The sequence below is a fragment of the Bufo gargarizans genome, chromosome 2, assembly GCF_014858855.1.
Source record: "Bufo gargarizans isolate SCDJY-AF-19 chromosome 2, ASM1485885v1, whole genome shotgun sequence".
In the NCBI taxonomy this organism is placed as follows: domain Eukaryota; kingdom Metazoa; phylum Chordata; class Amphibia; order Anura; family Bufonidae; genus Bufo; species Bufo gargarizans.
In genome coordinates this window covers 91,678,768-91,704,926 of record NC_058081.1, presented here as the reverse complement: position 1 = coordinate 91,704,926, position 26,159 = coordinate 91,678,768, and the positions used below count along the sequence as shown (strand labels likewise).

The following is a 26,159-nucleotide window of genomic DNA, read 5'->3' as shown; positions in this document are numbered from 1 at the left end:
CCTGTTACATGTGCGCTTGGCAGCTGAAGGCATCTGTGTTGGTCCCATGTTCATATGTGCCCACGTTGCTGAGAAAAATGATGTTTTAATATATGCAAATTCCATTTGATTCAGAGCTGGGCAATGTCTTCCACAGGTAAAAGTGAATATTTTGGGGGAGATGGTAGAGGTTGGTAGCTCCAGCTTTGAGGTGGACGCCAGCGACTTCAGCCTGCACTCAGCTATCTACTCAGCGCGACCAGATGTGAAATGTATCATTCAGCTCCATACAGCAGCAACCACGGCGGTGAGATAAGTGGAATTATACTTCATCCTATACGATCCATGCCTGCTTATGGCGGATCCATCCTTACTGGTCACAAGGGTCTCCGGCTGAGGACATTGTTCTGGTTTATTGCAGGTGTCAGCGATGAAGTGTGGCCTCCTGCCTATCTCACATGATGCTCTCCTGGCAGGAGAACTCGTCTATTATGATTTCAATGGAGACATGGAAGAAGAAAAGGACAGGATTGAACTGCAGAAGTGTTTGGGACCCACGTGCAAGGTCAGACTACTACTTTTCTCCATTACTTAGAGAGAACCTGTCAGGTGATTTCTTCTGTCTATCTAAGATCTGGATATGATAGCGGGAGAGAAGCTGAGCTCTGGGATATATAGGTTGATATGATCTCCGAGTAAAAAGCAGAGTAAATCCTGACAGGACTCCTAGTAGAGACAGATTGACCCAGACAGAATGATTGACAGTCTTCTGTATACACACCCTGATAAAGGGAAAGCTGTCAATCACAGTGACAGTCCTGACATCCCCGCCCACAAACACTGTCACCCGTAGGAGTTCCTTCAGGATTTTTTTTCCTTTAGGCCCCCTGCACATGACTGTATCCATTGTGCGGTCCGTGAATCCCTGATCAGCAAAATACGGAAGCAGTCCGTGTACATCCCGCAATTTTTGCGGACCCATAGAAATGAATAGGTCTCCCTTGAGAACATTGAAATACAACATGCCCAATACTTCTTTACCCCGACTGGAAACCCCCATGCGCATTACATGGTTGGCAGATGCCATCAAAACTGGCCAATGTTGAAGTACCGTAATGTTCATGGGCAGTTTTACTTCCGGATCTCTCTCAGTTTTATTCTTTAGGCATTGTAGAGAACAGCTTGTAAGGTTGTGGTTTGCTTTAACATTTTAGGTGCTTGTCTTGAGGAATCATGGGGTTGTTTCTCTGGGCGAATCAGTCGAAGAAGCTTTTTATAAAATTTTCCACCTGCAGGCGGCCTGTGAAATCCAGGTAGAGTATATATCACTGTGATGTGAACACTGTATTCGAGGTATTTCTGCATTGTATATTTCTTTTTATAGTCTAAATAACATTCTCCCACCTGTACATCTCCTAGCCGCTGGGAGTTGTAGTTTTGGAGGAGGTTGGAGAACACTGGTGTAAATGAACAGATAGATAGAGGTTCCCACATGAGCTCACTGCATCTGAGGAGTTAAACTGCCGGGATTGGAGCCATACATTAAGCACCCACAAATGATGACATGGGCACAACTCCCGCACCATCAATGTGTCACACTTATGTTTATTCACGTTGAAGGGGTTGTCCGGGTTTAGAGCTTCAGCATTAATGAGTGGAGCATCGGAGCATTCTATGCTCTCTCTTGCCCTGCGCTGAATCGGTCAGGGCAAGGGCTTTTTCTTTAGATCCGGTGACATACCGGGTTTCACTATGGGTATGCTAGGCTCCCGGTGACATCACTGGCACTAAAAACAGGCTAGGGCAGCGCTATAGACCGCCCATTAGTGCTGGTGACATCACCTGGAACACTGCTAGGCAGTGTCCTCCGCCTAGCAGTGAGGATGTAAACCTAAACTACATTTGCCCCGCGCAATTCAGTGCAGGTCAAAGGAGAGCATCGGAGCATGAAAGTAGGTTTTTGAAGTATTATAATAGTGCATTGCAAGGGGGAAAGGGTTAACAGGGCCCCCAAATATCCTGTATAATTCATAGTACTGTTAAAGGCACTATTTGGACTCCTCAGCCTCCAGGGCCTGAGGGCAACAACAACGTCTGTTCCCTCTATAGTTACTGCTGCTGCCTCATTATCTATGAATTACCCCGCACACGCCTGCCCCCTATGTGCCCTTAGTGGTATGTGTCATGTGTAGCATCCATGATAAATTCAGAGGTTGTTTCACCTTAGAAGATAGCATAGCTGTACTGCCCCTCAAGAGGTGATAACCAGGACAAGTATTGGCAGCCAATGGGGCATATTTCCATCAATAAAAATCAATGCAATAAACCTTCCCACATAGGAGTCCTACAGACATTACATGTAATACTGAACCATGACCTCATTTTCATTAAAATGTACGTGGAAAGGACTACCTACCTGTCTGACTGTGACTGACCTGTTCTCATGTTTTAGGCCTCAGCCGTGCCTAGTGCCGGAGGGTCGGAGAATCTCATCCTGCTAGATCGAGAAAAGTATCGTCCACATGAAGTGGGCACCGTTGGCTGGGCAGGGAGCATGTTTGGACCCATGCAGAAGAGTAGATTGGGTGAACACGAATTTGAGGCTTTAATGCGAATGATGGACAATTTGGTGAGTTTTACATCACGTTTCCTAAAACATTGACACCAATAACTCGGATATTCTTCAAGCAAATATATTATGCTCTCAGTTTATAATGCGTCTGAACTACACAGAGGAAACCTGGTAAATTATATTTATTTAAAGTGAATGTTTCATCAGAAAATTCTAGTTTTTATGATAAACCGATTTTTTTCAGCCTATATGTAGACAACAGAGGATCCACCATTCACAGTCACAGCTTACCTCCTCCCCCTTCCTGCACAATGACCTCTGCACAGGTCACAGAGCAACACTCAGAAGACGTTAGTGAGTGATGTCGAGTGTACAGGTCCCACATGGTTATTGTTAACATTTAAATATAGGTGATACATTCCTTTTACCTAATTGCCCAGTATTTGTATAGAGCCATCATATACTATATGGCTGTATAGAGAATACACACCCTTCACTCACTATTTTATTTCACAAATCCTCGCACTAGGTGTAATTTATTAGGAAGCCAACTAAGCTAAGGCCAGGGAACTCATAGGAAACCAGAGTTTATGCAGGAGAACATTCCAGTACCATGTAGGTATTATAGCCCAGGTCCAGGCCTAGCAAGAAAGCAATGGTAACCACTGGTACACCACAAACACATCTGCTGATACTAGTGTATATTTCATCATATGATACATTTGTGAACCCTAAGACATTTTGCATCCTGATTTTTGATACCCATTTAATCGGCTGGTTCCGATTCCACAGCTTGTGTAAACAGAGGATTGTGGGGTTCCAGAAGGAGGATAGGTCATCAGTACTTAAAGCTCTGAACCTGGACATACCCACATTTTCACACCTGTTGGATACGGCTATGCGATCCTTGACCAGGGAGGAAGGACAGGGGTACTGGAGGATAATTATTATCTACTTGGAGCTCGTCAATATTTTGTTGTCGCTCTACCTAAAAAGTAGCCTCCATAATCAACACATACTGGTATAGCAGTGTTCCCGGTTTACGTCTCCGACTCTGATGGGTGGGCTTTAGCGCTGCCCTAGCCGTTTTACAGGCTAGGGCAGTGCTAAAGCCTGCCCTTTAGTGCCGGTGACGTCACCGACTCACTGCTGGGCAGAAGCCTCTACCTAGCAGTCTTTATGCAGAGCCTAGTACATCACCGTGCTCTCAGGAGAGCATTGGAGCATGAAATGGGCGGCCGGAGGGATGAAAATGGGGATATTTCTGGGTTCAGCTCTGAACCCAGAGAACCCCTTTAAAGGGGTTCTCCAGCCATTTCTTCTAATCCATAGGTTTTAATAACCTGTGGAAGGAAGATGTTTTACATAGTACTTAGAGTAAATGCAGCTGAACCATCCGGGACCCGGGGCAGAAAAGCAGGCAGCCTGCTGGACAGAGGCTTCAGTTAAAGGGGTTGTCCGGGTTCAGAGCTGAACCCAGACATGCCTCCATTTTCACCCAGGCAGCCCCCCTCACTTCAGCATCGGAGCAGTTCATGCTCCAATGCTCTCTTTTGCCCTGCGCTAAATCACGCAGGGCAAAGGCATTTTTCGGAGATCCGGTGACGTACCGGGCTCTCCATGGGGCTGCCAGGAAGCCCGGTGATGTCACCAGCACTGATGGGAGGGATTTAGCGCTGCCCTAGCCAGTAAAACGGCTAGGGCAGCGCTAAAGCCCGCCCATCAGAGCTGGTGACGTCACCGAACACACTTCTGCCCGGCAGTGTGTTATTGAAAACAAATAAGACCTTGCCCTGCGCGATTTAGTGCAGGGCAAGGGAGCGCATCGGAGCATCAGATGCTAGCCTCAGGGGGGCTGCCTGGGTGAAAATAAGGGTATGTCCAGGTTCAGCTCTGAACCCGGACAACCCCTTTAAGCGAGGGACGAGAAACTAATATGTAAACCATTTTTCTTCCATGGTTAGTAACAAATCTGGATTGAAGGAAATGGTGGAAAAACCCCTTTCACTTTTTAAACCCTGAAAAACCCCTTTAAAGTTTTACTTTGTATAAGCTGAGATTCCACCCTATGGTAAACAAGGGGTAAACAGCTTGTTGGCTTGCCGACAGTATCTTGTCTCTGTTGTTAGAAATGTTCTCCGAGTTTTTCTAGGTTCTGTTATTTAATATGAAGGACCCTAGTATGCTGCCCGATATTCAGTCAGGACAAGCACCGATAATCACGCCCATTAGCGCTTGTTTGCATTGGCCTACTAGGCCCCTCTCACACGAGCGAGTTTTCCGTACGGGTGCAATTAGGGTGGCCACTGGCTTCACCCTAGAAAGCCGGACCTCACCGACCACGCCCACAACTCCCAAAACCATGCCTCCAAACCATGTGAAGCCACGCCCCTGTCCCAGTGAAGCCACGCCCCCACTGCCGGCCGGAAAAACACAAGGGAGGAGAGGGTAGAATTTTCAGACCGGAAGATGAGCTGGGGACAGCCGGGGCACTTCTCTCCCCCTCAGTCAACCACAGGGAGCCATGTCTGTGGCTCTAGTGGCTGACTGGGGGTGAGAGAAGCCTTAGTCAGTTGCTGCAGCTCACACTTAGACAGCGCAGTGCTGCTGTCTGAGCGTGAGCTACTAAAAGGGTGGACATCCCTGTGTCTGTCCAGGCACTGCGCCAGACGGAGGACAGGGAGCCAGAAAACCGGACTGTCCGGCCTAAAACCGGACATCTGGCCACCCTAGTTGCAATGGGTGAATTGAACGCATAGCACCCGCACTGAATCCTGACCCATTCATTTCTATGGATCTGTGTACATGAGCGGTGATTTTCACGCATCATCTCTGTGTTATGTGAAAATGGCAGTACGTTCTTTATTCTGCGTTTTTTACACAGCCCTGGACCCATAGAACTGAATGGGGCTTTCGTGAAAAACGCATTTCATCCGGATGCAAAGGGTTCTTCTCTGATGGTAGCTAGGAGATGTTGTTTCTAATTTCTCCGTTCTTTTTTTCACATACAACAAAACTGATTGCACCCGCACGGAAAAAACAGCACCACGGAAAGCAATTACAGACAAAACTGACTGCACTTGCATGCAAAACCTTCAGTTTTTTTCCTGAACAGATCCAGACACAATCTGTATTATTTGTGTGAAAGGGGCCTTACTCAGGCCAAGACAAAGTGAATGTGGGCGGAATGATCACTACCAAAATCATTCCTCCCCTATCCAGTTCTACTGATTATCAGCAGCACACCCCTGCTAATAAATTATGGAAAATGAATCCAGCCAGTAAAGGAGGCAATATGGACAATCACAATACATTAGTAAGTGCCTTGTATTAACTGTCTCTACATGATAAACGCCATTTACTGAAGTGAGAGAACCCCTTTAAGTTATTATTTCTTTCATTATTTACTGTTTTTGCAACTAAAACAGGAGATCAGTAGGAGTATTATCACCTGAATAAACTTCACACTTTTCAAAATGACAGGATCCCACATGCACTCCATTTAGTAAAATGTGATTTCTATTCCATAGGGTTACCGCACAGGCTATACATACCGCCACCCGTTTGTCCAAGAGAAGACAAGACACAAGAGTGATGTTGAGATACCCGCCACAGTAACTGCATTTGTCTTTGAAGAAGAAGGTGTCCCTCTTTCAACCTTACGACAACATGCCCAGAAACAGCAGAAGGAGAAGACCCGCTGGTTGAATACACCTAATACTTACCTGAGGGTCAATGTGGCAGAGGAAAGCGTGAGCAGCCAGAGAAGCAAGACCACGGTGAGGAGCTGCTTGATATTCGTGAGGCCTTTTTTCACTGGTTATACCTACATAGCAGTCCATAGAGCACTATGTCTAAGAGAATGCTGCTATGAAAGCTATTGGGCATGGAGAGATATCAGTCACATGTGGTCCTGGTGCCTGAGGGGGTCACATAAGAAGACATAAGTATTATAAATGGATTGTGGTAGATGGGAGACCAGTTACATACAGTTACATTTTGCGGAACGTGTGCAGACCCATTCATTTCAATGTGACCGCAAAAGATGGACACCGTGTGCTGCCCGCATCCGTTGTTCTGTTCCTCGGCCCTCCAAAAAAGTCAATCGCGGACAAGAATAGGCATTTCTATCATAGGGTGGCCATATGCACCACAGCCTCCTCAAACAGCTAATTGGCGGGGGTGCTGGAAATCAGATCCGTGCTGATGTGATAGGCCGTCAATATTAAACATGTGGTAAACCCCTTGAGGGCTACATTCACATGTAGCAGATATTTTTCTGTAATTTGTGTGATCTGAGTTTCAGATGAATCTCGCCAGACTCTTCAAACAGCTGAAGAGTCTGTCAGAAGTTGGACCCTCACCAATCAGATATTGATAACCTATCCTAAGGATAAGCCATCAATATTGAACCCCCACAAAACCACTGTAAAAGGGTTTTGCAGGGCTGGTATATTGATGAAGCATCCTCAGGATAGAGTTAAAGTTTGATTGAGAGCCCCAAAGATACAGTTTTGGAATATGATAGAGTGTATGGACCATACCAATTTGTTATCTCTGGGGTCCATTTTTCAGTGGCTGAAAGCAGATGAAGTGGTAAAGCCCAGCAGTGGGATGCCTATCCGTATAGAGAACCCCAACCAGTTTGTGCCGCTCTTCACTGATCCTCGAGAGGTTTTAGAGACCAGAAATAAGGTGGGTTCAAATACTACAGAAACAACCCGTACTATTTCTAGTGGATCTCTTATAGGAAAACTTCCTTTTGCTTGTCCTACAGTCTTTGCAAAGACACAAACAGTGCTTTTTGCTCTTATTGACCAGATGCATTCCACTTCTGCGGTGGTGTGCATATAAGGGAGGGGATCCCAGAGAAAAAAAGGTCAAAATGGACCCCTAAATATGTATGTTTCCATGAGCCATAGGCCTTTTTTCTCACCCCTTCTTTGCTAACATAGTAGTTCCTGTGGAGAGGGGAGTCTTACATAGGTTCTAGTTACCTATTAGGCCCCCTCTTGAAGAGAGCCCCAAAGCAGCCACTTGGTCCATCTCTATGGTGTGTATGCCTTTGCACTTTGGGTTTGGATCATAATCAGGCATTTATGTTCCTAAGAATTTGAAGTTCCCAGCAACCCAGCACAGTATTACCAAATTTCCAATATCTATTTTTTCCTGAACTGTTTCACCTTTTACCAGTTCAAATTATATTTGGTGTGCTTGCAAAAGTTCTTTGCAGCCTTGTTTGCCCCCTTTTACTTTTTTCATCTATTTTAGATTAAGTTAAATTTTAGTAGTTTTATAGTAGCCGACAAGGCTTCTTCCCCATAAGAACTGTGTGAAATATTCAGACACAGGGGTTAACAAGTGACTGCTTCAAAAGAGGCTTAGGTGTTTTCTTAGAACAGAATAACATTTGCTTATGGAAAAGTAAAGAATTCTGGTTTAGCCCCTTCATGCACTTGGGAATACCTGTGCACCAGGGGTGCCGGTGGATTGTATGGAGCGTGCTCACAGGCTGTGACTACTCCATACACGGCAGGTGATAAATTCAATTCCAGTTGTTAGATGCAGCAGTTAATAGCGACAGCAGTATCTGAGAGGTCACTCTCCCCTCTGATCGGCACCCCCACGATGCAATCACATGGTGCTGGTCGGTTCTATGGCAGCCAGGGCCTTCTGAAGGTCTCCAAGCCTGCTATGCTTCTGCTTCTATTATACCCTGTCTCTGGCAGGATTAATAGAATGCCAGCAAAATCACTATTCACAGCAGTACAGAAGTATTGCTGTGAACAGGAAATAGTAGTGGATTGTAGTGGCTCACTCCTTAGTAGTTACAGGGTGGTGCTGCAAGCTCATATAGAGGGAATCACCCCACCCTCTGTTAAAAAGTGAATGTAACAATGGAAAAATGAGCGAGCACTCATACACTTGGCAACCAAATTGACATATGCAGAAAATATTTATTATTAAATCCCCATAAAATTCAAGTGATAAAAATAATAAAACCAGTGTATTATAGCAATGACATACAAAAACTACAATCACATACACTATAGTAGATATAATAGTATAGTCGATATTGTATTAAATGATAAAATATATGATAATAAAATATTCGATACTAATCTGTAGTCGATAAATTCACTGATATAAATCACACACCAAAAACTTCAAGTATTGTCCAGGTCTTATATATGCTGTTATTGTGAAGGGGGAGGTAATTCCTCTGTGAATCTATCTCAGATTGGGAAAATGAGTGTCACTTTAAATATCGTAGGTGTATTTCCCCTGGGAACGTAATGTATTCATAAAATGTCCACAGGAATCCTGATAATGTTGGAATAAAAAGTCTCTTATGGTATTTATTTTTAAAGTCGAGGTAAACTATAAAATCGGTGTTTGGCTTACCGTCTGGTGTCTGCTGTCTCCCTGTTGCTTGAGTGGAGCTTTAAATGTCTGCCGGCTTATTTGATCGCTCCTTCCAGCAAGCTGGTTCAAATTTCACGAGAGTTCCAAAGATCGCGGGAGTTGACACTCTGTTCCGCAATTTCCTTCGGTACAGCTTTTTGACGATAAAAATAGTTGTTCCTTTACTGTAAACATTTTTTCTTTCTCTTTATGGCCATACAGTTTTATCGGAGGCTTCTCAATACAGGGACATCACTTGTTTCACTATACGCGTTTCGGGTAGATTCGCTCTCCCTTCCTCAGTGGTCAAGTGTCCTCCATTTTTATCCATTCCTTAATTACTTCCCAACTCTCAAACACCTGCTGTTCATGCTGTTCCCAATTGATCAGGAAATCCTCCCACATAATCAGGGGATAATTCTATACAGCATTTGAAAAAGAAAATGTTTTATTTTTGGGGGACACATGCGTTTTTTTGCCCAGATGTCCCAATTGGTGTGATATACTGATGTATGAAATATAAACTTAATATCTAATTGCTAACACATATAAAATCACATTTTAATGATAAAATATTATTAAACAAATTATTTAGATTAAAATCCGGATATAAAACTATAAATACTCCCCAACATTTATAATGGATTTGAGGAATCTTGAAAGTTGGAGATTTAGAGGATTCTAGGAATTTGATAAAATTCTTGGAATTTAATAGATTAATAGAATGGATTAATTTAATGGATTAATAGAATGCCAGCAAAATCACTATTCACAGCAATACAGAAGTATTGCTGTGAACAGTAGAAGCCATGTTTCAGCTGCCATTAAAAAAGTTAAAGAAAATAAAAAAGTTAAAATAAGTTGATAAAAATAAAATGTTTAAAAATATATATATATATATATATATATATATATATATATATATATATTAAAATAAAATAAAAACTTCTAATTTCTCTTATAATAAAATTACATCAAAAAGGATAAACATAATTGGTATTGCCACACCCCTCAAAAAAACGAGACCTCCCACTGCTAAAGGAAAAGTAATAAAGTAAATAAAAGTTATGGGTCAGTGTATGGTGAAACAATAGATTTATTTATTTTGAGATTTTTTTAAGTAGTGAAACATAATATAAGCATATCATTTATATATTTAAGTAGAAGATGAGGAGGAAATAAGTAAAACTGAATTTCCAAAATTGACTGCATCCTGAAGCTGTTAAATATGTCTGGTCAGCAGATCAGGAAGGACATTTTTCATTTTTAGGGCTCGGGACTGGTAGTGGTCATCATTGTTACACACAAACTATTTAGAATCGGATAAAACAACTTCTGATTCTGAATGGTATTCCGTGGTTTGATCTTAACTAGGGTTGAGCGAACCTGAACTGTAAAGTTCGGGTTCGTACCGAACTTTAGGATTTTTAGACCCCGAACCCGAACATTTCAGTAAAAGTTCAGGTTCGGTGTTCGGCGATTTCTTGGCTGCTATTTGAAAGGCTGCAGAGCAGCCAATCAACAAGCGGTTAACTGTGTGTCCTTAGAAGCCATCACAGCCATGCCTACTAATGGCATGGCTGTGATTGGCCAGTGCAGCATGTGACCCAGCCTCTATATAAGCTGGAGTCACGTAGCGCTGCACGTCACTCTGCTGTTATTAGTGTAGGGAGAGGATGCGGCTGGTGATTTCAGGGAGAGAATAGGAGAGAATCTTTGTTCAAAACGTGAATCTAACTCAGCGATCTACATACATTTTGTTGTGTGGGTGCAGGGCACAATCTTTTTATCCTGCCCTGAACCCAGTGACCGAAAAAAAAACTAACTTTTATAAGTCAGTTAGGTGGGCGGCGGCGGCGGCGGCCATTTTATGCAAGCTCAGTGCACCAGCACTGCATCTGAGCTTTTGTGACATTGAAATCCAAGCTTGAAAAACAGCACAAATATTCTGTTTGTAAAAAAAATCACCCTTTTTTGGCAATATACAACATCTGGTGCATTTGCAGGATTAGTCTGTGTGCAATTTAAGCTAGAAATACAGCCCAAAAAATACACAATTTGTATGGCCTTTCAGCATCAAGACGTTTTTGACACAAATCTTTAATTGCAGCCTAGTGTGGGTCAGGGCGTGCGAGATACACCCTTTAAATACAGGGGTTCTATTCAGGTATTTGAAATACAGCCATTTTGGGCAAAAATCTTTAATTGCGGCCTAGTGTGGGTCAGGACATGTGAGATACACCCTATATATACAGGGGTTATATTCTTCTATTAATAAAACACCCTTTTTTGGGCAAAATACACAATTGTTGCGCCCTTGCAGCATCAAGACGTTTTAAATTCCAGGGTTATATACTGCTGTCATATTCAGTTATTAAACAAACACCCGTTTGGGCAAAAAAATAATATTTGGCAGCCTTTGCTGCAGATGTAATTGTGAGATACACCCTTCATATATTTGTGTTATATTTAGTTATTTGAAATACCGCCATTTTGTGCACAAATCTTTAATTGCGGCCTAATGTGGGTCAGGGCGTGTGAGATACACCTTTTATAAAAAGGTGTTCTATTCAGTTATTTAAAATAAAGGCATTTTGGGCAAACAAATTTAATTGAGGCCTAGTCTGGTTCAGGCCGTGTGAGATACACCCTGTACATGCTGTCATTCTATTGTACTGTTAATTAAACGCCCATTTAGGGCAAGATCCTAAATTCGAGAAATATGAGGAGAACGTCAAATAAGCGACGTGGCCCAGGTTGTGGTGCTGCTGGTGGAGCTCCTGTTGCAGGGAGAGGATGTGGTCGATCTGTGCCAGCTACACGCACAAGTGAAACCCCTTCCTCAGGTGCGAGTAGGCGAACCTGTAGCGGTATTTTGTCGGGCCTAATGCGGCTCTACGAATGGTGAGGCCTGAACAAGTACAGGCAATAGTAGATTGGGTTGCTGACAGTGGCTCCAGTTCATTCACATTGTCTCCTACCCAGTCTCCTGCTGAAAGATCAGAGTTGGCACCTGCAGCCCATGTCCATCAGTCTTTCTCCTCACCCCCTTGCAAATCAGCCAAGCAGTCTGAGCCCCAAGTCATGCAGCAGTCTCTTCTGCTTTTTGATGACTCTGCTAGCAGGGTTTCCCAGGGCCATCCACCTATTCCTGCCCCAGAAGTGGAAGAGATTGAGTGCACCGATGCCCAACCACTTATCTTTCAAGATGATGACTAAACACAGGTGCCAACTGCTGGGGCTTTCGAAAGTGTGCAGACCGATAAGGAGGGCAGGGGTGAAGACTGGGTGAAGACTTTTTTGTGAAGTTCGTCCGAACCTGTCGAACCCGAACATCCAGGTGTCCGCTCAACTCTAATCTTAACCATCTGCAAATTTTCTTTTATCTCAATCTAAAAAAATTATTTTAGATCAGAGGTGCTGCCATCTGCTTCCCCACAAATGCACCATTTTTTGTAAAATTCTTCCAGGTACTGGAAAACACCTTTAAATAAAAATAATAACAGCATGTGAAATTCCAGGTGGATGATTGTGTCACAATTCCTGACATTAATCATTGTATTCAATTCACTATATGAAACAGATTCGGGAGCAAAATCGCCAAGATGTGAAGTCTGCCGGGCCTCAGTCTCAGTTACTAGCCAGTGTGATAACGGATAAGAGCAGAAGTCCGGTATGTACATATTTCTTATAAACTAATCTGGAAGAAATACTGTTGTCATGTTTAATATTATAATAATTCTTCAGGGGGTGCAGGTATTATATTGGCCCATACCCATTGGTAATTACCTCTACACAGCACACAGACATAGGCAGTCTTTGTCATATATTATCTACATGGGTACATCTGAATGCATACATACTAATAATTGGAGCAGTCTAATACTGTCATGCCGATAAAATACTCCGTTTTAGAAAATACATTTAGATACCCTGCTTAGAGATTGTCTTGGTAGTAAAGAGGGGTTCCTCATTTGTAACCAATGAGCACGATGTAATGCTTCATTATTCCTGTGGAGGCGCTGTTGGAAAATTTGACACCTCCTACCAGTGCCCCTGCAGGTTACAGATCGCTGAGAGTCTCATCAGCAAGGCATCTTGCAATCATCTTACTTTGGTGGCTGGCTTCTAACAAAAAAAAGGGTTTTTCAAATCAACCTTTTTAAGTTGCCCGTGGATTTTTTCCAGAAATCTTATAACTGTGGTCCAATATTTAATATCAGGTGGAAAACTATTTTTTTTAGAGTATTTGTTTTTCTTTTTAATTTTTAGCAGTGCTGTACCACTGAAAATTAAATACAAACAACTGTTCTTCCTCAGCAGTCAGCACAGCATTATAAAACTCTCTGTGCTATTTAGACATTTGTGGTATAGTTAACAAACTATATAGATAGGTAAACCATTAGCATTTTACTGCTGCTGTGAGAAGAATGTTATCTGAAGGGTAATCCATAATAATAGTAGGTGTAACACCCCTTTACAGCGCTATTGTTCTCTTGATAGGCCTAGAAAATGATGCCCTCAGAAGAGAATTGCACCCGTCTAATGTGGGATACTCTAATAGTCACTCACCCTCTTCCTTCTCTGGTCACAGTGATGGTCTGACTGAGAAAGTCAGGAGAGGCTGTTGTACTAAACATCCAAACGAAGAGAAAGTTAAAGAGCCAGGATAGGAGGAAGAATACATGGAGCAACAGAAAACCAATCACCTGTTTTTAGTTTTTTTAGTTTTTTTATTTACACTGCGTATTAACCTATTGGCGGTTTAATATGTATTAACAACAATTTTTACATCTTTACCTAGACCAGCCTTACTGTTATCCCAATTCTGCACCTACTGTTATCATAAGGATTAACCTTCAGATAACATGTTCTCTTCACAGCAGCAGTAAAAAGGACAGTGACTTCCCTATATCTATAGGAGTTTTATCTCTCTGTGCTGATTCCTACAGAAGGACAATATTTTGTATTTCATTTTCAGTGCCCTAGTACTGCCAAAATGAAAAAGGAAAACAGCCAAAAATTCTAAATAAAAATGTTTTCTATGAATATTTAATTTTAAAATACCCATTTCTGATGGCGTCCCTTTAAGCTTTATTCACATAAAGACTGAAGATAAGTGCTTGAGTCTATGTTTGAGACTGTGGACTGCAGCCAGTTTTGTAAGTGGTTTACAAGGTAACATACAGTAAATAAGAAACTTTTTCGATATGTTAAGTCTGCAGATACTCAGTTGGCCACCAAAACAGAGGCAGAACTGAGAGAGCAGCCGGTAGAAGAGGTCCCACCGGAACCTGAGCCACCGAACCCTTTTAGTCTGACTGACCAAGAGCTGGAAGAGTATAAGGAAGAGGTGGAAAGAAAGAAGCATGCCACTGATGGTGGGTAGGGGTATAAGTCTTTTGTTGAACAGGTGTAATATATTTCCTTTACTGCCCCACGTGCACTATATGTGTAGTTGGAACGGTAATGCTTACTGATACAAGGGCAGGTTACAGTGTCCGTTCCCAGCAGGATGTAGACAAGTCACAATGTTAGAAACAAATAGATGTAATACTAGCGCTCCCGCCACCGACTGGTAGTCAATCCTATTATTAACACTTATTGATGCCGCTGCTGGGTTTGTACAGGTGGATTGCCGACCCCCAAAATGTTATATAGGTATATGGATAAAAGAGCTGTAAACCCGCGCTGACTAAAAGTGTTCAAATATGTCCAATGTTCAGAGGCGTACATAGGAATCACTGGGCCCCATAGCAAAAATCTGAATTGGGCCCCTTAACCCCGCCCACTACCCACCATGGCCCCTCCCACTTCCTGACTTTGCTCCTCCCATGCCACACCCCCATTAAATAAATTTATACATGACCTACAGAAACTGTTAGGGGTTTCCTGGGGGTGACCTGTCACATGGGATATCTGCTGCAGCCTGCAGGTCTCCTTATTTGGGGTGCCATGTTAGGCTACTTTCACACTTGCGTTCGGGTCTCCGCTTGTGAGTTCCGTTTGAAGGCTCTCACAAGCGGCACCGAACGGATCCGTCCAGCCCTAATGCATTCTGAGTGGATGCGGATCCGCTCAGAATGCATCAGTATGGCTCCGTCTGTCCTCCGCTCAGCAGGCGGACACTTGAACGCTGCTTGCAGCGTTCGGGTGTCCGCCTGGCCGTGCGGAGGCAAACGGATCCGTCCAGACTTACAATGTAAGTCAATGGGGACGGATCCGTTTGAAGTTGACACAGTATGGCTCAATTTTCAAACGGATCCGTCCCCCATTGACTTTCAATGTAAAGTCAAAACGGATCCGTTTGCACTATCATGAACAAAAAAAAAAAAATGTTTTTTTTTTTTTGTTCATGTTAATGCAAACGGATCCGTTCTGAACGGATCTAAGCGTTTGCATTATAGGTGCGGATCCGTCTGTGCAGACACCAGACGGATCCGCTCTGAACGCAAGTGTGAAAGTAGCCTTAAAAGGAATCTGTCACTAGCAATTTACCCCCAATTTTTTTTTCATGAATCCATGTTTAACAGAGTACCTGTTTTCCATCTGTCTTGTTCTTTTGATTGTGAGTCTTGTCATGTCTTCAAAAAAATCGATTCTTATGATATGTAAATGAAGCTGTAAGGAGCCCAGAGGGGCGTTATTCTTTCTCCACGGTGCCCAGGAACGCCCCTCTGAAGTGCCGTGCCCGGCTAAGTTTGAAAACTAATAACGCCTCCAAGTTCATCTAAATCGCCTCCCAGAGGCGCGGCTAAGTGCTCAACACCCCCCTCCTCAGTGCCGCGCTCTGCGGCAAACACCCCGATCCTCCTCTCGCCGGCATCCCAAATCCCACGCAGGCGCAGTGCCGTCAGTCATCTTATCATAGCGCAGGCAATCGCCGGCACTGCGCCTGCGCGGGATTTGGGATGCCAGCGAGAGGAGGATCGGATTTGGGAGGCGATTTAGATGAACTTGGAGGCGTTATTAGTTTTCAAATTTAGCCGGGCACGGCACTTCAGAGGGGCGTTCCTGGGCACAGTGGAGAAAGAATAACGCCCCTCTGGGCTCTTTACAGCGTCATTTACATATCATAAGAATCGATTTTTTGAAGAAATGACAAGACTCACAATCCAAAGAACAAGACAGATGGAAAAAAGGTACTCATGGATCCATGTTTAATAAAGTACCTTTTTTCCATCTGTGTTCTTCTTTTCCATGTCAGTCTTGTCCTTTCTTCTAAAAATCGATTCTTTCTGTAAGGACTGGAGCCCAGAGGGGCGTTTTTCTTTATCCACGGTGCCCAGGAACGGTGCCCCTCTGATTAGTGCCGTGCCCGCCTAAATATGAAAACTACTAACGCCTCCAAGTCCATCATTTAGCTGAATCGCCTCCCAGAGGCGCGGCTAAGTCCTCAACACCCGCCCCCCTCCTCAGCGCTGCGCTCTGCAAACACCCGATCCTCCTCTCGTCGGCGTCCCAAATCCCGCGCAGGAGCAGTGCCGGCGATTGCCTGCGCCTGCGCTCTGATAATACGGCTGAGGGCAACAGCTTCAACATCGTCACTGGGCTCTGCGCATGCCCAGTGACGATGTGCATGGGGGGCCCTGGGGAGAAAAGCAGCCGCATAGCCGGCTGCAGGTCATCAGTGGGCGGGGCCTTATCTGCGCTACGGGCCCCCCAGTGCCGCGGGCCCCATAGCAGTGGCGTGGTCTGCCTCTATGGGCGGTACGCCACTGCCAATGTTCCTGGTTAATATGTATTATTACTTAGTCACAGTTAGAGTTTTTACCTGCCCCAGGCGTGCTCAGGTAAGCCGGATTACATACAAGCTGGTTGATGCTTGCGTCCTCTCGTAGTCATTCCACGGTAGCTTCGCAATATCTTCAGGCTTCTGTCACTCACGTACGCGCGGCTCCGGCCGGTAGCTCGCGCGTGTGGGTAGAAGCCGCTTGATGTCAGGGAGACATCTTCTTCTGTGTGACATCACACTGTGCTTGCTACGGATGCCTCCTAGGTCCACACTATATGGTCTTCCTCAGGGATAGATGTGGATCCCGCTACCTGGAGTTATATGCGAGTTTGTTTCCATAGTAACCAGTCTGTTATATATAAACAACTTGTACGGAGCGTTGTGTATGCGTGTCTTCTGCCCCAACTGTATATTAATATAAACACAAGACCAACGCTGCCCACATGCCAGAACTACAGTTAGTATATGCAATACATATATATATATATATATATATACACAATAATATAAGAGTACCAGCTCCTACAACAAAACATAGAACCTACAAAAATTGTAGCTCACGGGTACCAATACAAAAATATACTTAAAAAGATAATAACCAGGAACCAAGGGAGAGACTCACCTACAGAGCTCAGTGTACCTAAACCAGGATGGCGCTACCCCGACGCCCGTTTCGGCGTGCCTTCTTCAGGACCATCATACCGGCCCCCTGACGAAGGCACGCCAAAACGCGCGTCGGGGTAGGGCCATCCTGGTTTAGGTACACTGAGCTCTGTAGGTGAGTCTCTCCCTTGGTTCCTGGTTATTATTTTGTTGCCGTCAGCAGTCTATATATTTCCTGTCCCTGTTTTATGGGCAGTACATCTTGTTGTGACACTGTTTTTTGGACTGTTGGGAACATTTTTGGAGACTTGTTGTCCCTTATGCATATATTGCTGTAATATATGAGACTCAGCCACACGGACATATGTTTACAAATTGCTGTTTATTATAATATGTAGCCAGTGTCCCACTGGGATGGTGTTTTTCTTTGCTGCTAACTTTTTTAATTACGACGTCTTTTATGTATGTACAATTGTAATTCAATAAAGTATATTTTTGTATTGGTAGCTGTGAGCTTCAATTATTGTATGGTTCTGTCCCATCTGTATATTGTATGGTATAATTTATGCTACCAGGGGCAGGTTGGAAGCCCCCAAAGAAATTCAATTTTCTTGAAGGATATATATTTTTGGAAGCCCCCCAAAGACATTCAATTCTCTTGAAGGATATATATTTTTACATGTAAATTTAATGTCTTTGGGGGGCTTCCAACCTCCCCCTGGTAGCATAAATTATACCATGCAATATACAGATGGGGCAGAAGACACGCATACACAACACTCCGTACAAGTTGTTTATATATAACACACTGGTTACTATGGAAACAAACTTGCATATAACTCCAGGTAGCGGGATCCACATCTATCCCTGAGGAAGAAATCAGTGAATTTCGAAACGCGTCAGCAGTAGTGTGGACCTAGGAGGCATCCGTAGCAAGCACAGTGTGACGTCACACAGAAGAAGATGTCTCCCTGACAACATCAAGCGGCTTCTACCCACATGCGCGAGCTACCGGCCGGAGCCGCGCGTACGTGAGTGACAGAAGCCTGAAGACATCGCAAAGCTACCGTGGAATGACTGCGAGAGGACGCAAGCACCAACCAGCTTGTATGTAATCCGGCTTACCTGAGCACGCCTGGAGCAGGTAAAAACTCTAACTGTGACTAAGTAATAATACATATTAACCGGGAACATTGGACATATATGAACACTTTTAGTCAGCGCGGGTTTACAGCTCTTTTATCCAAGTTACAATGTTATATAAGTTGCAGAGGCAGCGTTCGACCGGGGTTAACACGGCCCAAATGCGGCCATATGAGGGCTTATTTTTTCTGAATGGCACCATTTTGGGGTACACTGTAATAATGTTCTACATATTTAAAATGTGATATCTGTTATTACATAAATGTGAACAGACAAAGAAGCTGCAGATGAGGACACCCAACCATCACTGGTGACACCTCCTACTTCTCCTGTAAGGAGTCCAACAAAGACAACAACTGTGACCGTGTCTCCTTCCAAGTCCTCTGAAGGTAAGTTCCTTCACGTGATATATTCAGTAAAGATCAGCAATTACGGCCAATGTCATCACGTGGACGGTGCATTACTTATGGTTACAACCTCATAGTTGGTCGGGTATGATCCATGTTGTGCATACCAGCACTGGTGATCGGAAGTGAGGTTTTCTTAGCAAATTTAGTGAGTTTTGCTTAATTCAACTCTAGAATATTAGGATAGATGAATATGGCACTAAACCACACTGACCAGGTAACACGTGGCTTCTCCTTCCACTCTGGTTATACAAGCCGGTGTATAGGTTCCTATCAGACTATATGGTCTTCATGTGAACATGCAAAGTCCGAACATTACTCCGACTCCATAGGAATTGATCCTTACCTGTCTCTTTTTATCTCCCTAAGCTTTATCTGTACTCATTGTGATCATACGTTGTCATTGTGTTGTGTGTGTGTGTCGCCACAATGTTTCCCTTCTCTTTCCATGTGCTGTCTCATGGCAGGAGTCACCTCAGACTCTGAATACCTGTCTCTGTAGTAAGTATAGACACCCTGGCTTGTTGTTTTTTACCCCTTATGCTTCTGCTCCCCAAATAATCACCTATGTTAAGACACAAATATTTGGTTACCATGCAAGACAATATCCATCTATCTATCTATCTATCTATCTATCTCACATCTATCTATTATCTATAATCCTCAACATTGAAATTGCAACACCAAGAAGGATAAGCCATAAGGTCATATAAATCGAGAAAATTACAGGTGTCGCTAAGATTTTCCAGCACCTAGCTCCAATCTGTAACGTGCGAGGGACATGAAAGCCAGATTCAAAGCTATATTTTTTTTGCCACGTGAAATCACAAAAAGTCATGTGGGAAGATTACAATGCCTCCTGTTCATTGACGTGCCAGTTATCACCACTTGCCAATCACTAGGTGCCTAGGCCAAGATGTCAGCACTGTTCAATGTTGCATATCCTGGTTGTTGGGAGAATAATGACGAACTGGAATGACAGCAAGAGGTGCACAGAGATGAACCTCTGCAGGGATTTATTGTCTGAATAGAAGAATGACTCATAGTTATCCATTCTGTACTGCAAGTGAAAATGGACATCACATCCCAAGCCTAGTGCCTTGGGTGGCAAACTGTGTCTACACAAACCATCAGAATGATTTTATATGACATTGGACTACAAGCCAGACCTCCAGCTACTGGAGTTCCATTGACCTCACGCCACCGCTTTCAAAGGCTATCATGGTGGACAGCAAGATGGCAATGGAGGCTGGAATGGAGGTCTACCCTCTTCAGTGATAAGTCCCACTTTTGTCCCACAGTGATAGCCAGAGATTGGACTGGAGATCATGTAGGCAACACCAAGAAGGGCCCCTCACAAGGGACCATCATACCGGCCCTACTGCCAGGATTATAGTGTGTGGTGATCCTCTAGTCTTCTTTTCAGGTACACTGAGCATTATATTGATTTGGTTGTGGAACCAGTTGTACAACCATTTTTCAAAAGTGTCCCAGAAGCCATTTTTTAACACGCCAACACCAAGCTAAATGTTGCTCGAGCTACTGTGAGCAGCCTGTGAGGCCTAAATATGCTACCGCAGCCTGCAGCGGCTCCTGTCTTGTCTCCCATCAAGCACATCTGGGACATCATTGGTCGGCAATTGCAAAGGCGTCTGCCAGCAGCAGATCTTGATGTTTTGCGTGACTAAGTGCATTTAGCAAGGCAGTGCATTCCTCAGACAACCATCATTAACATATCTATCGATCCTATGATTTCCATAATTCTACAACTTTTCCTTCTTGGTGTTGCAGTGTTAAGGAATGTATCTATGTATCTTTCTATCTATCTATTATCTGTCTCTATCTATCTATCTTTACAAATTAAACACGATTCTCCAGTTATCACACTGGTTACATTGCATATAATATGGGAAATATTTTTATTGCCTGGTACCCAAATTTGTTTTCAGTGTATGGAGCCCCTTCTAACAGCACATCACTTCCCATGCCTATACTGTTTCCTTTTGACTGGACTTTGGAGGACAGTAAGTGCTTTACATTTTCAGGAGCCTCCTACAAATGCATGTTGTTGTGATGTGATGTCTAATGCCGCAGGCACAGAAAGACTAATGCATTCCTTTTGAACTAACAGCCGGATCGGCAATAACACTGATTAACTCGGAGTCGTGGTGTGTATACTTCTAGCTGCGTGCTTTGAAAATGGGGCTTGAAATGGTGGTTATTTTTGTGTAGCGCTAAAGTGTCTTCACATGTGTACGGCACTTTACCGTTAATAACTTTACAAATACTTTTTGTATCTCTAAAGTGTTAATAGTGAGATACATCATACTTATACACTTCCAGAGCTGCATTCACACTTCTGCTGGACTCTTTTTTTCCCTGAGCTCACAGCTCCAGGTAGCCCCTGCTGGTTCATAGTCCTAGTGTGTTGCACTGTGAGTTATGGACTTCAATGGGACTGTAAGGTTCATGTGCACGATGTTGAACAGGGCACCATTCCAGGATGCCACCTTTGCAAAAAATCAGCTTGCTAAATGTCTGCTTTGCTATAGCTGCCCTGGTCAGTTATAAGTGCTGAGGGCAACTCCGGCTCAGGCACTGTACATGCTTACAGGACAGGACTGCTGAAGTGCTTATAGTAGCATGAAAACCACCGGCTCCCATTGCATAACTCACTACCAAGTTCCAGACTACCACAGAAACAACATCAGCATAGGAATTCTTCACCCTACGCTTTATGGATGGGGCTTCCTCAATCAAGCAGCCACAGAAGACTGTAAGATCACCACGCTCAATGCCAAGCATCAGCTGGACATGATTAAAGGGGTTTTCTCAGATTTTTATATTGATGGCCTATCCTCAGGATAGGTCATCAATATCAGATCGGCTGGGGTCCGACACCCGGCGCCCCCACCTATCAGTTGGTTGAAGAGAGGGCTGCGCAGCGTTCCCCTTATTGTTTACCTACTTGCGGTCGACATCGCCGCGGTGAGCAGGTGTAATTACAAGCTGTCCCGTTCACTTCTATGGGACAGCTCCTTCCTATTCAAGTGTATACTACAGAGCGGCCCATAGAAGTGAAAGGGACGGCTTGTAATTACTCCTGCTTGATGCTGTGGTTGAGACTGCGAGCAGCTAAACATTGAAGGGAAGGCTGCGCTCACACGCAGCATGGCCTTTCCTTCAACCAGCTGATTGGTGGGGGTGCCAGGTGTCGGACCCCCGCCGATCTGATATTAATGACCTATCCTGAGGATAAATCGTCAATATTAAAATCCCAGAAAACTCCTTTACAGCAGGTTGGGCTGTGGAGCAATAGTAACCTATTATCCAGAGGGATGAACCATGGTAAATCACCTGGCACACCACATACATAGGCCGGTCTAGGTTTGACAGAAACCAGGGAACGCTTCCTGCTAAAACTGTAATAGACTGTGTTTAGGAAATTCACTGTTAGACTTCTTGCACACGAACGTGTGTGCCCCGTGGCCATGCTGCGAGCCGCAATGCACGAACACCCACCGTGGGGCAGCTGCAGCAGATCGCAGACCCATTCACTTTAATGGGTCCACGATCCGGCTGTTCCGCAAAAAGATAGGACATGTTTTATCTTTTTGTGGAACGGAAGCACAGGACGAAACCCCACGGAAGCGCTTCGTACTGCTTCCGTTCCGTGCTACCATTCATGCACACAGAACGGTGCCTGTGTATTGTGGATCCGCAAATGCGCACGCGTTCGTTTGCAATAAGCCTTAGACCAGACCAGGCTAGCTCAGCTGAAGGTAATGATGCCTTTGAATTAGCGATCCGCTTCTTCATTCCAGAGAAAAAGTTTTTTTAAACCATATGCAAACAGTTAAAGGGGTTTTGCCACAAAAAATATTCTAGCTTTTTCAAACCAGCACCTGTATTTGAATAAATTAAAATGTTTGTATAGCCACTGAGATATTCAATAAAATGTATCCGCACACACTTAAAGTGCACTGAGGGCGGGCCCAAGCCATTCTATGTATCCTTGCTCAACCTCCCACTTGATCATCAGGAACAGGTTCCTGCACAGTCATCTCACCTCGACCTGTCAACCAAGAAAGAGAGGGAGGGGCTGACAGAGGAAGCAGGAGGAGCAAGAGTGCACAGAGTGACTTAGGCCCGCCCTCGATGCACTTAACTGCTCATTTGCACATAGATTCAAAGTAGTTTTTCTCCAGAATGAAGCAACAGATCTCTAACTGAAAGTATCATTGCATTCAGCTGAGGTAGCTCTACAAGGCATTGTAACTGGTGTAACAGAGATTTTCCTGGTGACAGATTCCCTTTAATGCTTCAGTTGCAGTGTATGGTGACCGTCTAGATCATTGTGTAGCAAAAGTTTTAGAAAGTCCTTTCCTGATTCCCTGAAGCACAGTCTGCAGCATACAGGGGCCATATATCTACAATTTGGGTTCACAATATTTGTGGCTCGGTGGAACAGGTGCCATAACAGAGAGGAGGTTCCTCAGAGTGGCCCATGGGCGATGCACATAGTAAGAACTTCATAATATAATACCAAATAAATACATCATGAAAGACATTTTGAAACTTTTTATTGCAACGCATTTCAGTACCAGACTGGCATGTTCATCAGGCTAATTGTGCCAGGAACAACAGAAGCATCATGGGCTCCCTTCAGAGGAAGTTCTGGATCTGGGTTAAGGTCCAGTTGACATCTGCATTGTTATTTCAGATGTTCTGCTCCATATTAGCATCAGAACAATGAAAATAAAGTCAGTTACTGGTTATGCTACATGACAGAAACCAACAGTTCCCGATGGACCCTGTTGACTATAATGGGATCCATCATATTTACGTGTCCACCTCTAGGTAGACAAACTACAGGACAGAAAAAACAGCTGTCTGGCAGCTTCTGAACTTAAAGGTGAACTATCAAAGGTCTCTTTATTGATATGAAAATACCATATTCCTACAACTCCAGCATCCCTAGGAAGTGTTGTCATAGGGACTTCAGTCAGTAATACCTCCAGACAAGAACACAATAGAGGAACCTTTCTTGCACATGTATTGAGCAGTATGCTTTTTATAATAACAAGTCTTGAGTTGTCCTGTGTAAAGCTGCTAAAATCTCCATTAGGCAATTTGTTAGTCATGTTCTGTTCCTGGGAATCTGACTGACAACCAATGTCACACTGCTCTCCTGCTAAATCTGCCTAATCCATCCCCGGCTCCAGTACTGTTGTATAACTAGAGGTCCCATTCAAGAATCTGGAAAAATGGCAACCCCTATGGAAGCGGTAATGGCTGCCATATTGGTTGTTAACTAACTTAATCCATCTTGCCTGTTGATATTAGAAGAAGTAGAAATGGTTGGCATTAATGAACTCTCATATTTTTTGTGTGTGTCTTTCCAAAGAAGCAGAGAAGGAGGAGTCAGTGCCGGAATCTGCTAAAGTCACAGAAGAGAAGGTCCAACCAGCTGTGGTGCTAAACGGCAAGGAGGAGGATCAACCTCCTCAGGATGAGACACCTCCAAAAGTCACAGAAACCCCTAAGGGGAAAAACGAGACAGTGCCCAATGCCTCTCCAGAAGGTTCCCCCACTAAATCACCTTCCAAAAAGAAAAAGAAGTTCCGCACCCCATCATTCCTAAAGAAAGGCAAAAAGAAGGACAAAGAGAAGGCAGAGTCTTGATCATCTGGTTCATGAAACTGTTCTGTCACATAAGGTACACCGGCTCCTTTGCTCTCCAGGCTGGGGCAGGCGTAGGGAGCTACATCTACTACTGCTAAGTATGGACTCAAGAGTCTTAAGGGGATCTTTATTCCTGAGGTGTCTTTTATAGGGGATTTGTACTGCCTGGGCCCTTACAACACAGCATGTTCACTGACTCTTGGGACAGATACTTGCTCAGCTCTTTAAAAAATACATTTTTATAATCGTCCACTACTTAGCTGGCTTCTTGACAGACTCCATCAACAACGACATTACTGGTTTTGTGGGGGGGTTTAAGTTTATTTTTGGAGTATTTAATAGTGCAATGTGTTTATTTTAGTTCTGTGAAAGTGGTGAAAGTTACAACATGGCTGCCAAGGGTCTGCCCTGACAAAAATGGCGCAATAATAAGAATCAGTAAGTCACTATGACATGCCTATATGAATTCTGTAGAGCAGCAGTTACCTTTTTAATCTTCTTGTTTATTACCTTATTTATTATAGACCTGCTCTCTTCATGGTGATGTCAGTAGGCTACTTTGGTTATAGCACTTAGACATATAGGAACTTAAAAGGTTTAGATACACAAAAAGAGCCCCTTAAAAAAAAAAAAAACTCATGCACCTGATGTACATCTAGGGATCTAACTTGAGATCCTGGGCCCTGATGCAAAACCTTTAACAGAGCCCCTCGCCTGCCATGTACCATTACCAATACTTGTCTTCTCATATGGGATGGAGCCCTATTGGGTCCCCTAAGGCTTCAGTGCCCAGATGTATCTGTACCCCCTGTGGTTAAATCCCTGGAAAGTCCTCAAGTCCTAGTTCTCACCTTCTGCTCCAAACCATCTTGAGCAATCAATAACCACTCAGATGGAGAAGATGTGGCTTTCATTGACAGGAGGATAAGCTGCAGTTTTCTATTCAGAAGGAAATTACAGTGACAAAACTATTATATTGAATTTATCAGTTTGCTGTTTACAGTCGTTAAGCAGGGGCGGGCAACATAAGCAATAGGTGGAAATAAGTCCTGAGCATCTTCAAGGATTGGACTTTACCATTCACGAACAGAAATATCAGGGGGCAGCATCTTCACAAACCTCCTTAACCCAACAAGAAAGACTGTGCTGCCCAGTGATACCATCCCGCCAACACACACATTTTGTACCAAGATATTTTATTTGACAATCATCATTTATATTTAAAACTAGCAGAATTACCCAGCTTCACATGGGTCTATTTTGTTTGTTGTGTGTAGTTAAAAGATATCATCAGTGCCCCCCATAACAGTGACATCCACAGTGCCCCCCATAACAGTAATATCCACAGTGGCCACCATAACAGTGACATCCACAGTGCCCCCATAAGTGACATCCACAGTGCACACCATAATAGTGACATCCACAGTGCCCCCATCACAGTGACATCCACAGTGCCCCCATAACAGTGACATCCACAGTGCCCCCCATAACAGTGACATCCACAGTGCACACCATAACAGTGACATCCACAGTGCCCCCATCACAGTGACATCCACAGTGCCCCCATCACAGTGACATCCACAGTGCCCCATAACAGTGACATCCACAGTGCCCCCATCACAGTGACATC

At 43.9% G+C, this 26,159-nt stretch overlaps 1 protein-coding gene across 7 annotated transcripts in view; it reads left to right on the top strand.

The window, feature by feature from the left end:
* ADD2 (adducin 2) overlaps positions 1-25,906 on the top strand; it is a 122,449-nt gene extending 96,543 nt beyond the window's left edge. For 4 of the 7 annotated variants that reach the window (XM_044279296.1, XM_044279293.1, XM_044279295.1 and 1 more), the window contains 10 exons: positions 137-286; positions 401-544; positions 1,194-1,292; positions 2,432-2,608; positions 6,082-6,330; positions 7,127-7,246; positions 12,540-12,629; positions 14,175-14,337; positions 18,710-18,826; positions 24,252-25,906. In XM_044279296.1, the coding sequence (XP_044135231.1) occupies positions 137-286; positions 401-544; positions 1,194-1,292; positions 2,432-2,608; positions 6,082-6,330; positions 7,127-7,246; positions 12,540-12,629; positions 14,175-14,337; positions 18,710-18,826; positions 24,252-24,529 (1,587 nt within the window). In that variant the 3' untranslated portion in view covers positions 24,530-25,906. Of the gene's footprint in view, positions 1-136; positions 287-400; positions 545-1,193; positions 1,293-2,431; positions 2,609-6,081; positions 6,331-7,126; positions 7,247-12,539; positions 12,630-14,174; positions 14,338-18,709; positions 18,827-19,311; positions 19,346-24,251 lie in introns of all 7 variants that reach the window. The other 3 variants (XM_044279300.1, XM_044279297.1, XM_044279299.1) reach the window with 3 other exon arrangements.
* The last annotated feature ends 253 nt before the right edge of the window (positions 25,907-26,159 follow it).